The sequence below is a fragment of the Gavia stellata genome, chromosome 9 (assembly GCF_030936135.1).
Source record: "Gavia stellata isolate bGavSte3 chromosome 9, bGavSte3.hap2, whole genome shotgun sequence".
Lineage (NCBI taxonomy): Eukaryota > Metazoa > Chordata > Aves > Gaviiformes > Gaviidae > Gavia > Gavia stellata.
In genome coordinates this window covers 27926214-27942498 of record NC_082602.1, presented here as the reverse complement: position 1 = coordinate 27942498, position 16285 = coordinate 27926214, and the positions used below count along the sequence as shown (strand labels likewise).

The 16285-nt window shown below is 46.1% G+C and overlaps 1 protein-coding gene across 1 annotated transcript in view; it reads right to left on the bottom strand.

Moving 5' to 3' along the window:
- The window catches only part of SORCS3 (sortilin related VPS10 domain containing receptor 3), a 311341-nt gene extending 295418 nt beyond the window's left edge, over window positions 1-15923 (bottom strand). Inside the window, exon 1 of the mRNA XM_059821073.1 lies at window positions 15327-15923. Coding sequence (XP_059677056.1) covers window positions 15327-15923 — 597 coding nt within the window. The remainder of the gene's footprint in view (window positions 1-15326) is intronic.
- Window positions 15924-16285: the final 362 nt, after the last annotated feature.

The following is a 16285-nucleotide window of genomic DNA, read 5'->3' as shown; positions in this document are numbered from 1 at the left end:
GGATTTAAACCAAGCACACCAGTTTCATAAAAGAGAGACCAAAGGGTTCCAGTGACAAGTTACTCCAAGCAGAAATGCAAGGATTCAGAACACCACTTCCAGTCTGGCAAAGGGATCACTCACAGCACTTGGGCTGTCTGGCCAAGTCTGTGTACTATTTATCTATCTACCCAGCCAAAAAAAACCCCACAAAAAAACCCACACAACCGATTTTCCTCATAGCAGCTGTTTCTCCAGCAAGTGCAAAAGAATCTGCAATCCCAGCACAAGGCTACAGCATAGCACAATTTTTGAAAGTCGGTTTTGCTAGTTTCTTATGAACTGTCCTTCCCTCCAAATTCCATTTAGGAAGGTGGTTGTGACCTCTCAAAACAACAGCCCTCCATAAGCAGTGAAGATACTTAGTAAAGCAATGAACCGAAGAGCATGCAGTTGCCTGAAAGACTTTGAGAGATACCACGTGCACTAGGAATGGACACCCGTCTTTTCCCAGAACCAGCACACTAGCATTTAGAATATATTTTCACACTGAGGTTTTCATCAGAAATATTCCAAAAGAACAGAGACTTGGCAAGTCCAACTCAGCAATTCTCACCCTTAAGTGTCCAAATCACCGGTAGCCAATGAACATCAACGTTTGCATTGATAATGCTGCCAACACAAGCACATGCTTGTGCACTCCAGCAAATTTGCACTTGAACATCCAAGTTTCCCACCAATGTGAGACTGGGAAATATACTTGCCCACACTGGGGCAACACCTCAATCTTCCTCCCTCAAGTTGCAGACTTAGTCATGTTCCCCACAATCAGGCAACTCATTTCCACTGTCCCAAGCTCAGGACAATGGAAAAAAAACCCAAGAAGAATAAAAAAAAATTAAAAAATCAAGAGCACAAAGCCAAGGAGATAGATAAAGACCTACACTGGCAAAAATAAGGCTGCACACAGAAATACTCACATTTGGGTCCTGTCTGCACTAGTATAAATCAAGCTCTATTGGAGCAACACCAGCATAAAGTTGTCATAAAACAGAGTGGATTTTGGACCATGAACATCAGCTGAACAGTACCCCTTCAAAGGGTAATACGTATTTACCAACATCCTCCCTCTCCCTTCAGTTAATGGCAGGACAGACCATTTAACCAGTGGTCTAAAGCTTTAGCTTGCAATTTATGCACCCTGGCAGGTGAGAATGACCCATTCAACTCTATCGACCTAAATAAGTAGGAGAAAAGCCTCCTGACAGCATTTCTCTGCTCAGGTCTTGTGTGAGAAAACTCCAAATATCATTCAGCCATGGCACATCTAACCTGAATTGACCATGTCCCAGACACTTGCACACTGACTCCAAATAATTGCTTTCCTCCCTTCTCACCCGGTGGGGGTAAGACTTAGCCACAACGCAACATAGCATCAAAACACAACTTAAGTTCTAAGCAGTTGTGAGTGCCTTGCTCAGGAGACTTTTTTTCCTTCTGGTGCTAATTCCTTCCATTAGGTTCATTCTCTGTCCATGCCCTGGGAAGGAGCTGCCATAGCAGAAGGATGCACAAGGAAAATGCATCAGTACAAAAGTCAAGCACAAGCCTGCCTCTGGGGGGAAAGCATTTAAATAAAAAATGAACCTGAAATAGCTACCAGCTTCCCTGTAGCCAGCACTGTCTGTCAGCACAAATTCACCACAGGGGATTATCATGCAGGAGCAAAACATCTTCTGGCCCCACATTCAGGAGGGAGAAAGTGAGCAAAAACTGATCAGCGTGCCACACACACCAGAGACTAGCACAGGCCAGTGTCAAAAAGACAGAAACAACAGAAAAGGCCATATCTTCCCCATCACAACTGATCATCTGTGGTCTGTAGGAACAGTCTGGCAGGGAATGCCGAACTCCCTGAAGAGGAGGCAGCGTCAAATTCTGTATATGCAGGCAAAAACAAGCAGCAATGTTATGCCATCCATACAGCATCTTTTAAAGACACAAGATTTGTGCAAGGTGCTGTACATACACCTGAGGGGGGAAGCCTTTCTTGTTCCCAAATGTTTACCATTGAGCAGTTTTCTACTTATCTCTCAAAATCCTACAACTCCACAGGCATTTTCTGAAAAAAATGCTTTTAGCTCAGGACAGAAAAGGTTGCAAGGACAGACCCCAACTAATTGCCAGTTCATTTCCACCTTGCTACCATTCCCACCCATTTCCTGATCAGTTAGATCTGCAGATGAGAGCAGAGCAGAACTGAACTCAGAGAGGACACATGCTTTATGAGAGCTCCAAATTCAGCACATGAACAACCACATTCAACCTAAGGAACTTGGTGGCTGCCAACCTAAGGAACTGAGGGCTGCCAAGATCCAACCATGCCAGCCACAGAAAAAAACCTTCACTCCTGACTCATACCAGAGGCTGTATGAGTCACTGCCACCGTCCAAAGGCCATAGCAAGGGACCTGCAATCCCATGTAAAGGGATCAGAGCACATGAGCTACAGCAGGAGGGTGTAGAGGAGGAATGGAGGAAAAGCAGGCAGAATCAGACTATGGCCCCAAATCATCTCTGGTTACTTGGTACTTACATTTTATCTAGTTATCTAGTTATATACCTAGTTCTACAGTTATCAGGTCACATATTCTTACATACATGTAAACATAGGCATAATATCTTCTACACTTCTAAAACACATTTTTTTATATGCACACAGTGATTGAAATGGGATTTTAAAAGATGAAAAAAGCCCAGGAATCTCCACTCTGTCCTTTCCCATCCTCCTCTCAGGTGCCCACATGCAGCTCATTTTAATAAACACAGGTATAGCAAAGTTTTGTGCTGATAAACATGTTAGCTACCAAGGGCAGTAAGTGTTACAGACGACTCTCACATGTAAGAATGCACAGAGTTAGACAATGTGTTTCCCCATCAGCTGTGAAACAGAAACAGCACTGCATGCTTTCACACACGTACCAACTCACTCATGCGTCCTCACAGGTTCCATGGATCAGCTCTTACCTCTCACCCTTGTCTCCACTAGGATGAGCACATGAAGAAATCTCTGCAGCTCATTCAGGCCCCAGTCTGAGAACAGCCTCCACTACTCAATGACTTTCATGACTGTTTGTCTTTGGGGAAAAAGACGAGAATCTCCTATTTTACAGAAGACAGTGTTCTCAAATGATCCAGTGTTTTATTTTACCACCTAACATTTCCTCTCATTATTCAGTGTGGGAGTTAGACCTGTATCTTCCCCCTTTCTGTGAGTTTTCACTAAGACACCTTCACCCCAATCCAGTTTATTGCCTGTTTCCAGTAGTGCTACAGGAAGCACAAATAAAAAAAATAATTTAAAAAAAGCACACAGAAAGCTAAGAGCCACCAGAACAAAACCTTAGCACAACTCAGAAAGGCAGGCTTTGTTACTTGTAGCATGTGAGGTAGGAAGAAGTAATGAAGATAATCTAAAATTAATTAAAAGTAAGGGCAGGTAGAATTGAGCCTGCAACAAAGAGATGCAGTACAAGAAAACTGAGAATGCTACACTGCCACTGATGCTGCATTTTGATTAAAGGAAGACAGTTCCCAGGCAGGCTGGCAAAAAACAATGGTGAACAATATTAATTAAGTAAATTAAGGCCTCCTCAGTGCTGTGGCTGTGGTTTAGGTTGCCTTCAAAAAGAAACAAACTTTCAGCTTTGGACACTACAGACCATGCTGTCTGTGAGTTAGCATGGGAGGGATAACTTTGGAATCTGTTGACCAATTTGAACCGAATTCAACAGGGGGAAAAAAGGTCACAAAGATACCGAGCTTCTCTAAGTTTAGCTGAGTGAAGAAGTAGGTCCCAAAATAATATCTGCCCTCAACCATAAGCCACCCACTGTCCATTCTCATAGCCGGCAAGGGCTCCAGATGATCAATGTATTGATCACAGCCAGCCCTCCAGCACACCTGTAATGCTCAGCCAAGCACACCATGTGCCACTACTTACTCCTCCAAATGGGCAGCAGAATGAGGGATCATGACAGAGATGAAAGAAAACACTGAGAGACAGAAGAGTCCTGGAAGGGCAAGCAGTTAAGTGATGAGCAATGGCTAACTTCTGTTGCTTAACAAAATGACCAGGCATTTTACTCATTTTCTGATCCTTCAGAGAGAAGACAGCTCTCACAGGCCAGATAATCAAGAGTTCAGTGCAGCTACTGGGGCAGAGCCTCAAAAACACTCAGCAGAAATCATAATCCAGTGGGGTGCCCTGGCCAGATCTTTCTCTGCCATATTCCATAACCCATGCTTTTTCTGAAAGCCCTTCTGTTCAAGGCTCAGCTACCCAGAGAAGTCTGGCCAATGACAGTTGAACCACCTCTACTACATCTCTGCAACACCTGATATGGACACTGTGACTCCATGGGGCTTTCTCCTGCTGTTGCTCCAATAGTTGTCAAAGCACACTTGGATAAAGATTCTCTCTCTTCTAAAACAACTGTTCTTTCAAGTAGCACGGCTATCATATTGGTTTGCAACCTCACCATCTCATAGGCAAGCCTTTTTTCAGGCCAGATGGAAAATGTGGTTTTCACAGACCTCCTGCCTGACACACACGTCTGCCTGTCTGACTCTCCCACCACACACTGTGAGCAAGGCTTCCTGTTCACAAGGTTACCGTGCTCCTTTACATACAGGCTCACCAGTCTTGTGTCTTGCACCAGGCTTTTGATACCCAAACAGAAGCAAACCCTGTCCCACTGCAAACACAGAGTTCATGCCCGTCCAGATAGTAGGTCTGTCTAGGGTCCTCAGCCCCTGATATCCTTCTGCACCCCCATCCACAATCCCACTACAGTGCCAAGTGCTACCAACATTTTGCTGATTGGGAGCAAAGCTAGGAAGACACCATGGGTGACAGAACAAGGACATTACCCTTCACATACTGCCCCAGCTCTCCACCTTGCAAAAGACTGACATGGGGAGACCCAGCTCAGGCCCTATCCAAAAGGGCAGGAGGAAGATTTAATTGCCCTGGCTCACTTAAGAGTTCTTCACCTGCACCTGGTGTGGGGCAGAGACTTTTCCCCTTGGGTTGTGAAGTGTAATGCAAAAGATGGGGAAGCCACCTTAACAATTCCAAAAGCTAACAAGACCCTTGAACTTTGCATCCTGCTACATTATCCCGTGACAAGATTCCACAAACAGGCACGCAGACCTACATGTGTCCTGCTGTGACTAGCAACCTAAATTATTCCAACCCATCACAAACAAGCCACATAGTTCAGACCCAGCTCCCAAACCCCTCAGCAGACAGATGTGACCCCTCTCCTGTCTCTGTATTTCCAATGGAAGCCCAAATTCACATCTCCCACACTCTCACCATGTCAATTCTCATCCAGCTCAAAAGGAGCTGTGATTTGAAATAACTCAATCTGGGAAGCCATGCTGGTAAAAGGATTAGAACAGCAAAGATGCTCTTAAATCACTTTCAGCCAGAACTTTGCAGTGCTTTAACTTGATCAATCTGTTAATGATTTTAGCTGAGCATGTTCCACTTTTCTATTATTAATGACAGTCCTGTTCTTCCCCCTCTTAGCTCCTCTTCTAACCTATTTTTCTTTTCTTTCATGCAATCTCTTCTAAAAAGAAAATACACCCAGCTTCTGAGCTGTGGCAGATGAAGTAAAATAAGTCCTTTGTCATTAAGGAGCCATATCAATAAGGGACGGGAGCCAGAAAACTTGCCTTCCAACTTCAGTTCTGATCAGCAGCACAACCCAGAGCAGATCCCCCTTATCTTGCATGCCTCAGTTTCTCAAAAAACAAACAAAAAAAACCCAAAAAACCCCAACCCACAAACAACTAATAAGAGTAACACTACTGACCTTCCTTTTAGTAACCTTTGAAATACACAGCTGAAGTAGGTAGCATAAGAGTTTTGTAAGTACAGTCATGTCTGCCACCCTGTAAGCACAAAATTGACAGCGTTTGGTGGTAAAGGACAGGACATCTAAAACAGAAAAACGCCCAAGAATACACAGTCATCCCTACCCTCTGCAGAAAGAATTCTGCCCCCAGCCTTCTGACAGAGGCAAGTAAGGACTGCAGGCAGGCAGCCCTATTTGTCTGCACCTCATGGTATTGATCACAGCTGGGGGGGATTTTCCAATCAGGAACAAACCACAGGGAAAGGCTAACAACCAATTAGAGTTCCCACTCCTTCCTCCCTGCACCCATGAGGTCCTAAAGCACTTTCGGCAAGAGCTAAATAATCATGTTTTATACATTCTCCTCCACACAACAGCTTTTGCAAATATCTATCCATTTTAAGCCTCAGCAACAGCCCTGCATGTGACTTAACTCTTCCTTGTAGATAGGGAAGCCGAGGCATGCGGCAATGCACACCCCCATTAGGCACACTGGTAAGTCCGAAAATCATGAAGACAACCTGAACGCACAGCCTGCTCTCCTCTGGCACCCCAAGGAAGCACATCTGAACTCAACCCATGCTTTTCTCTCTGCCTTGAAAGTCAGCAGGAGCTCTGTGCTCAAGCCTGGCGCTCCACTGAACCCCCACTGGAGTCCTCTACCAAATTCCCACAAGGGGCTCAACGCGTTTCTGGAGCGTGTCAGCAGCATCGCTGTCCACTGAAAATGTGCCAGCAGTACCCACGTCTTATAGACTGGCGTAGTGTCTGAAGCAGTGCCAAAGCAGTTGCTTTTAGGATCCCAAGGCCTTTAGCCCATCATTGACCTAAGAAATTTGCTGTGGCTCAGTCCTAGTTTTTCCAAGTCCTAAACATCCATTTTAGTCCCAAGGACACCAGCAAGTACAGTCACTTTTCCCGGGAAGAAATGTTATGTTGTCCCACCATGCAGCGGCTGGGATGAATTCCAGTCCCTTCTGTCCCCCCACACTCACAAGAAAGAAAAGGATAGAGGAGCAGAAGCACTAAGACTTGTGCAACATCCTCAAGTTGGTCAAAATATTGTGGAGTTGCAAGTGGCAGGGACCTGTCAGGACAAGCGTATCCTTTGCAGATCAGGCACCAGGGAGAGAGGCAACGAAGGGCAACTCCCCTGCCCTCACCTACCAGCTACAAGTGGTGTAGCAGAGGGAGAAGATCGGCAGCAAAGTGGGTCTATCAACAGCTATCCTCGGGGGCTAGTCCCAGAGACAAAAACGGGGCACGGCAGTTGAGGAGAGGGAGAGTACACACTGCTTCAGCCAGGAGCAGCCAGGGTTCCGATTGCTGCTTCCTGGCACCGTAAAGGTTAACATCACCCCTTCTCCCAACCCAGCAGCACTGCCGGCAGTTGCTGGGGGATGCCGGTGGTTTTACAGGCACATGACTCCGGCTGGAGGGGACCGGAGCAGATGAGAGACCCCGGCATTGGGACTCCCATCTTCAGGAAAAAGCCTGGCAGCAGTTGGAGAGACACAAAAGGGAGAGAGTATCAGCTGCAAGAGGGGATGAAATGCTTCAGCACGGCCGAGTGCACGCTAAGATTATTCTCCTCTCTCGCAGAGGGCACCCCAGACAGCAGGAGTTTCACGGAGTCAGTGACTCCAAAGCGGGTTTTCATGTCAGTATTTCAGCGGCGTCTGTCTTCCCAGCGCGCGTTTCCCCGGCCCCAGCTCCCCTCCCCATCGCTGCAGCACTTCCCTCCCTTTAGCAAATGCCCACGCTCCCTCTAGCGCCCGGCTCTGCTGCTCACACACCAGCAACCCGGCACCCTTTCTGCAGCCTGCACCCCAGGGTGGCCAAATCACGCTGGAGCTAATTAAGTGATGCTATTTTGGGCACAGAGGCCCTGTAGCGCTCTGCAGATCTGCCTGGCTAGCGTTTTGTGTCGGGTATCAGAAAACGAAGGGGAGAAAACATGGTGACAGCCTGAGTGACACTCCTTGAACAGCCAGGGACACTCCTTGAACAAGAGGGCTTTGCCACTCATTTCAGTGTTGAGAGCAATCAGGTCTCCTTCAGGACTGAGAGGGAGGAAAAAAAGAGAGGTTTGATTATTCAGCATCAGTCTTTTCTGATTTTTACTGTATGCTGGGACTCCGCTGGCCATGAGGGCTGGGAAATGACCCTAAAATTTCCACAGCAGATTATTTATCAAATATGTTTAATGCCCACACAGCCACGCTCCTCAAACATGCAGCAAACTTTACTCAGTTCCCTCAGACTCACAACACCTCGTAAAGGCAGGAAAGGAAATACTGCCATGCCCTTCTTTCTGCATGGAGGAAACGTTAACAACGATGCTGCAGTTTTCCCTGGACATTAAGGGGAAGTTAGGATTGGGGAATTTGTTTTCCTTGGATTCCTGCAGGGAGTTTAGGTAAACCAAGAAACTTGCATGCAAAGGTGTGGCTTCAGCAAAGCAGTATTTTCCAACTAAGGGTTATTTCAGCTTAAAATCCCTGTTGGGCTCTGCCAAGTACATCATGAGATCGGTCTCCAGCATGACTTACCGTGTGGGTCAAACTCCCACCTTCCAGAGCCAAGCAAGAGAGAGGGAAGGGCTGTGCACAAGAGAGAAGGAAGCTCATCCACCCCCAGCGCTGTGGCTGTAATTCAGAGAATGTAAAGGGCCCACAGGTCTCCTCGCTGTACTGCCCCATGTTTCCTCACCTCTGTACTCATTTTTCATTCTTACCTTGCACTTTTCACTGCTGCAGGATACTGCAGGTTGAATTCTCAACTACAGTACACTGGCCTAGATCAATCCTACATCACTTTACACTGAGGATCCAACCAAGTACTTTGCTGCTTTCGGGACTTTCTGCATTTACAGCATTCAATGCTTCGCAAGGAACATGTAATTTAATTTACTGTCTTGATTAAAGGCAGGTTGGACTCCACACCTTCAAACACAGATTCTCACTGGAAGATAAACTTGACCAGATCCCAGCCAAACCCAAGCCTTAACTCCATAACTGACAGGTTTTCTTGCAATTGTCCTGGAACCAATCCCAACCATAAACTCAGGCTTGTCCTTCAATCCTGAAACAAATCTGGATTTGTAAGAGAGTACTGACTCAGGTAAGTATGTACTGCTCTCCTCCATTCTATCTACAGACATCCAGGGAGCTTAAGGAGCATGACACTATGGTATGACTTAAGTAAATTCTTGACTATTTGCAAGGCTGGCTTCCAGTATTCTTTAGTACAACCAACTGTAAAGATCTTTGCTCCTTTAACCTGTGCTTTGCCCATTAGATGATGCTGCTTTCATATTTTTTCTAAAATCTCTACCACGAATCCAGCTATAAATTTGGAAACTCTCAGAAAGTTTCATCTTCCCACAGCCTTGCATTTAAGAAAATATTTGTCTCATCTCACCTCCCTTTTGGGAAAAAATTCTCCTGCTAACATCAATTATCTGCTCAAATCCATTTTCAAAATACTTTGTCATCTAATTGGATGAATGTTTTCCATAAAAAAATTAATTACAGACTCACATAGCTGTTTCTGTTTGCATTTAAATCACTGTGAAAACTTAGCCACAAATCCCAGGTCTCATCCCTGAGCATGAACAGGTCTGAGTATTGAGGTCTGAAGGGAAACCCCTGACAGGGACCTAGAAAAGGAGCAGTTCTGTTACTGAGCTCTGGGCTACAAGAACATCGACAGCGTGCTGCGCTAGGCAGGGTAATGGCCCAGGGAATCTGCCAGCTTCACAGGATCCACAAGGAACATCAAGGCCCATCCACTGGACATCGACCTGACTTTGCAGTGAAACCAGCCTGGAGAGAAATAACCTGAAAATTATCTTCCAGAAGCCTTCTTCCTGCTCTACTAACTCAACACAACCATAAAAGCAATTGCCATGCAAGAGGTTTTTTTTTTATTTCCCCATCTTCTATTTGAATATTAATTAAGAATGGATTGGCAAAGTCCTGGAGAAGGACTTCAGTTGCAAACTTCATTACTGAAGGTAGTAGAGTAGTGGAAATGCATCAAGACATTGTGACACAGCCAGCCTACCTTCAATGGCAATAAGACCACAACCTAGCCAAAAGCCATTTGAGAAAGAAACAGTCTAGAATAGCAATTAAAATATCTACCAAATGCACTGCAATTAATATGATTGCTCTGTCACCATCTTGCACTCTAGGAGTAAATATTTTAAACTAAAATCCAACTGGACTGTTGGAGCAGTTACCCATGGCTGACAACTAAATGCAGAATTGCCTGCCTAAAGATTCGTTTTCTCCCCTTCCTCCCTTCCAAGCATAGCAGTCAATTTGGAATTGCAAATATTGCCCACCTCGTTCTGCCCATCACACACACTGCATTGCTAGGCATCTTAATGAAAAACTACCTGGCACACTGCAAGCCCATCAGCCTCCCCAACTTGTAATTTGCCATGGGAGTGAGTAATGTCTCAGCATCAAACCACCAGTACATTAGCAGATCACACCAGAACACTGCCAACAGCATTCAGGAGAATCATTCCCGGAAGAGACAGGCTTCACTGCGAGAACTTGTACAACCCGCTTTCCACTGCCAGCCCTCAGAGCTTGCACAGGATCAGTGGTAGTGGGAGGAAAAGAATTGCAGAAGTCCATTCAGAGCAGGGTTGTCACCATCAGATCATGTCTACATGAGTCTTGAAAATCTGCAAAGACAGAGATTCCCAAAACTTTCTGGTGCCTTGCTGCACCACTTTCTTTGAGAAGAAACTCTTCTTAATGTCCAATCTTACATAAGTTGTGGCTGTTGCCACATGTTATATCCTCTTCAACCAACAAGATAAGTTACATCTTCCTTCTAACTCTACTTCAGGTGGCTGTAGGCTACTCTAGCTCTATTAGCCTCCTCCTTACCAGAGACTTCTCCCAAAGACATCTCGTATTCCCAGTCTTGGAGTGAATCTTGCAACCTTGTTAACTCTAGAGACGATGGCCACAGGCTGACCGGACCTCTGGACAAAACAGTGTAGCATGGGTGACAAGATAAAACAAGGCACCAGTCCAGTCTCTCACCAGCTCTCATCCTGCCTTTCCCAACTTTCAGAGCCTGGGTCATGCTTAAAGCATCAAGGCAGTTGTGTGGTCCGCACAAGTAGCAGCTATATCACTTAGGCACATTGCCCTTCTTCAGGTTTATCTTCTGCACTGCACTGAGATAAAAATATGCACTGCTGATATTTTTCCTATAGCATTAAAAATCCAACCCCTAGGATCATATAGGAACTTAGCCTGGCTGAAGCAACCTGCAATATTGCACATGCCTTAGACAAATGCCCTCTCCTGCTCTTACTGTGGCATTACAGTGCATTTCCTCAACTTTAAATCTGAAGCTTGCCTCTGGTTAGTAGAAAGGCAAGGGCATGTATACATGAAATAGCTAAAGAGCACTATGATCATAAGCTGAGGCCTCTCCATAGATAATGGACTGAAAATGTCTTCTAGAGGTTAAAAGAAAGCTAAAAATGTGCTTCTTTGTTTCTTATATTGAAAAAAACCACCCACAACACTACAGAATTTGTAGCACTTCCATCATGGAAAAAGCACAGACAGAATTAAGTACTTCCTATAAATAGCTACATTCATCAGAGTGACAACTCTGAAACCTAATGACAATAGTCCCCGTTTACCATTCCACTAGTCATCATATCAGGAGAGCAATCTGAGCAAGTGTGTTTTATCCACTGTAGCTTGTTGAAATATCTTGAAAAAACTATTGTCAAAAAACTAGATAGTAAGATTTAAAGCTGTAACAGCATTAAAGGTGCTGCTACATATTTTTGCAGGTCCTTATCCTAGAAATCAGGGAGGGAAGAGGGAAGAAAAGATAATCTGAGGAATCAGATCATCTTCACAAGAAAGTTGGAGAGAGCATCTGGTGAGCAGAACGAGGAAAAATTTCATGCAATAACATAACCATCTAGAGAGAGGGAAAACAAGTGTAGAGGATACAGCTGCTCACCGAACGGCACATTTGTACACAGTGTGTGTTCAGAGAGGAATGGCTTTGAAAAAAGAATGGCTTGCAGATCTTCTAGGAATAATAGTAGTTTTCACTAAAAATTCTCCTTCCTTCAGAAACGCCTTAGCAAGAAAACATTTTATCTGATCTCTAAGAGGTCCCTCAAGAGCTTCAGTGACCTCTCTCAATAAATGCTTCTATTAGGGCAGACTGATACTTGAAGCCCAAGTACAAATCTCCTTTTTCTAATATCAGACCCACTGAATTAAGCCAAGTCCCCTTCCCAAGAACACAAAGAACACAAACCTCATTTCTACACAGAATAGTATTTTTACATTTTCCCAACAATTTCCACTTGAAGATCTTCGGGTATTGTACAAAGCAGAAATTAATTCTGCTCCATACCACCACTTTGTGGTAGCTAAGTAGTACTATCCTCATTTAACATGGAAGAGGAGATCCAGAGAGGTTAATTGTCTTTCCTAAGGTCACAGAAAAAGCCTCCGGGCAGGACAAAGCAGAGAACCCAAATTCCCCGATCTCACCAGCCTTTTGCCTCTATCCTAATCCTGACCTCACTATCTGCAAATGCAGAAAACAAAAGTTTGTTGCCTGGAAGGGATTATTTTTCAATAAGTTAAATTGAGATTTGAGGGACGTGAGAGAAAAGGGGATAAGAGACAGAGAAGTTGCTCTTAAAATAATAACAAAAACCACAGGAGGTTTTTAACATTCTAGGTAACAGGACATGCAGCAGCTGCAAAGATCTCCCTTTTGTGGAGTGTTTGTACATCTACCTATCCCAGTAAAAACCCAATTTTTTATTACCATGCTTTCCTCTTCTTTGCAAATCCATCCAGTTGTTAGGAATGCCCCACCACTAATGCCTGATTTGAAACATATTGCTTCACTGCATGCAATTTGATTGATCATGTTTTTAATAAATCGTAAGAGAGAAAAGCTTAAGTTTTGAAGTCTGTTCAAGTAACGGGGAACTGGTAAAAGCAAGCTGTACGCCTCTCTACGGCTTTGGTAGCCTGAAAACAACAGCATACAGACATGTCCTGCCTGCTCTCCTAGGTCATCTGGCATAACCGTGACACATGAGTTAACATCTTTTGTCCATTTTCAATACACCTTCCTGCTGCTTTATGCCTGCTGTGACCTGAGAAAATACATGCTTTGAGGTGAGAGACTGGGAACCAGTATGGCTGGCAAAAGAAGCCACACCGTTTCCCTGAGTGACCTTGGGCAAATTGGTTGACGTTCCTGTGCCACAGCCATCCCAACAGCAGTAGAATTAGGTAAAAACTGAACTGCAGTAGCAAAACAGGCATTGGATTCAGCCTTCTCTGCTAATAAATGAAAGAACCCAGGTTCAAGCATTTAACTTACCCTCTACACTGTTTAAAAAAAAAACCAATTAATCTACTAAATGCAGTGTGTTTTCTCCAAGAGACAGGAGAGGAAAAGTCTCCAGATGCTAAACTTTATATCAGAAAAATCATGAAAAGCTAACACTAGTATTTATTAACATGCTTGCTTTTCCCTCCTACAAACACCACACTGGCAATAAACACCAGTCTTCTGCTTTTGCTTGTGCTTTTGAGTTGGAAGCTTTCAATGCATGGTATCTTCAGGTGCAAAATCTTAATGGAAAGTCGTGAACAATCAAGACGTTTTCCTTTATTACCCTTCTCAGTCACCTGGAGTCAAGGAATAAAGGAAACTAGTTATTTAAACGGCATATTTCTATAAAAGAAACTAAGGAAGGAGGGTGAATTTTGTGAAAATCACTTTCTAACCTGCACTTTAGAGAAAATAACCTTTCTTTCCCCTGGAAATGCCTACAGAATGAGTTTTCTCTGCTACTTTAACCAGAAATACTCAAAACTATTGGAAATCCGTGCTGGGAAGGGATGGGGGGATTTTAGCTTTTTGTGCTCAACACCCCTTGATTCAGCACCAAAATGAAACAAAAGGCAGGGCGTATAGGTTGTTTTCTTCATTACATGCCATGTTATATTAAAAATAAATAATCCTAAAGACAAGCGTAGTGCTAAAATATACCATGCAGCTGTTTTCTCTTGAACGTTTGCTTTCATCTTTAATGAGAGTGGAATTCGTGTCTGGCAAACACAACTGCCTTTAAAAATTGGTTAAATCAAAGTAACATCTACATTGCTGTCAGAATTATTGCCTAAGTATTAATAAATAGAGAAAAAAACTTCCAGTCAAAAAAATATAAGAGGTGGATGAACTGCACGTTATGAAGCTATAGCTGATGCATATATAGAGAGACAGACAGGCAGATAGACAGATAGACAATCTGCTTTTTAATGACTAATCAGTTTCATAAGGAATGTTTCTGAAAATCCAGCCGATCTGTTTTATGTTAATTGCTTTACGCTCATTTCCAATAGCGGCAAAACAATAAAAGAGGCATTTTCAAGGCAGTGACAAGCTATAATAATCAGAATAATGGGAATATTGTCACCACACATAAAGGTTTCCTGAAGTGCTTTAAATTACGCCTGTTCTCAGACTTTACATCAGAGGGGAAATAGTATTTCTGATACCAAGTTAAAAGAAAATTGAAGTTCTGTGCACAGCCATCTGCCGGGCGTTGCAAAGCCTGGTGCGAGGGAGGGCCCTGCACTACCATGGCACGATGGTGTGTGGGCTTTTGGGACACCCCCCACAAGCACACACAGTCCCACAGACTTTCGGGGACACCTCAGCTACTCGCTATTATCGACTCCGGGGAAAAGGCTTGAGATGTCATCGATTTTTTACAAACTTTTCACTGTGCTTGCGCTACCTGCCTCCTCTCAGAGCCCCTTAACGTGCCGTGGGGCTTTCCACCCCTTACCGAATTAATGGGATCTCTCTTGTCGCCAGCACGCAGAGCGGGGAACAGCAGGGCTTTTCCACCACCACTGTACATCGTTCATCCCCTGGCACAGAGGCAGCGAAGCGTGCCGAGGTGTATATTACATATGAAGAGACAGAGAGAAAGGGGACCCAGCTGTGCAGGCACATGAGACAGACTGGAGCGAGGAGCCGGAGTCTTCCCTGCGCAAGGGAGAAGGCTCCGGCCAGCCCGGCCCCTTTGGCACGCTCCCATCGCGCTACCCCGGAGATGCCTGCTCTGCCTTCGGGGGCGGGGGGGAAAGGTGTGCCCACTCGCCCTTATCTTTCCCCAGGAAAACTTTTCTCTCTTTCTGCGGCCATCGCCCCGCGTCCCCCTCCCCCCGGCAATAAGAGCAAGGTGCCCGCCAAGCGCCCCGCTCCTCCCCGCACCCCCGGCCGCAGCGGCAAGCGCGGCTCCGTCCGCCTGGCGGGGGGGCACACGGCTCCCTCCCCGCCGAGCCCAGCCGGCCCGGGTCGGTGAGGCGATACTCACGCTGCTGTTGTGCCCGGACCAGTGCACCATGGCTTGGTTGTGCGCCGCATCCCCGGTGAGCGCGAAGGTGGTGCTGCTCAGCCTCAGCTCCTCTGCCCCTCGCAGCCGCGCCGCTCTCCCCTCCTCCAGGGGACCGCGGGGCTGAGCCCGAGCGCCGCGCTGCCCCTCGGCCGCGGGCACCCCCCGGCCGCCGCCCGCCGGCAGCGCCCGGCGCCCCTCGCTGCTCCGCCGTGTCCGCGCCGCCGCCGGGCCGCGGCCCCCGGGCGCGCCGCCGCCCGCCCCTGCCGAGCGGAGCGCCGCTCCCCGCGGCCCCGCGCGGCCCCCCGGCTCCCCGCCCGGCAGCGGCTCCGCGGCGGCCGCCGCCCCGGCCGAGCCCCGCGCTCGGCCGCCCGGCCAGCTCCGTAATCCTCGCGGCGGCGGCGGCTGTCGCTGCTCCTGCCTAAGGCGAGACGAGGAGGGCGGCCAGGAGGGCGATGGAGACGAGCAGGATCTGCAAGTTATTTCGGCGCCGGTGCAACACCAAGAGAGAAGTAAGAGCCATGTCCAGGCGAAAAAAACGCTGTGGCAGGTCGGAAAGCAGTTAGTCCCCTTCTCCATGCCTTTGCGGAGCGAGTCGGGGGGCTTGGAGAGGGAGGGGGGACGAGGCGCTGCGTTTAGGGCTTTTTTTTTTTTAAGGAGAAAGGGGCCGGATTCTAGTTATAATAATTATTATTTGCAAAAGGCTCCTCTTTCTCTCGCTCTCCTTCTTTCTCTTCCCCCTTTCTCAGCCTCTGAGACGATGACCAGGAAAAAAAAAAAGAAAAGAAAAAAGGAAAGAAGGAAAAAAGAAAAAAAACTCTCTCCCCGGTAGTTGGATTCTGTTCCTCACTGTTGGTGGATTTTTTTTTTTTTTTTTTTTTGAAAAGTGCTTTTCAGTGAAACTGTTCACGTTCAAGGATTTGATCAAGTGAGAGGGTAAC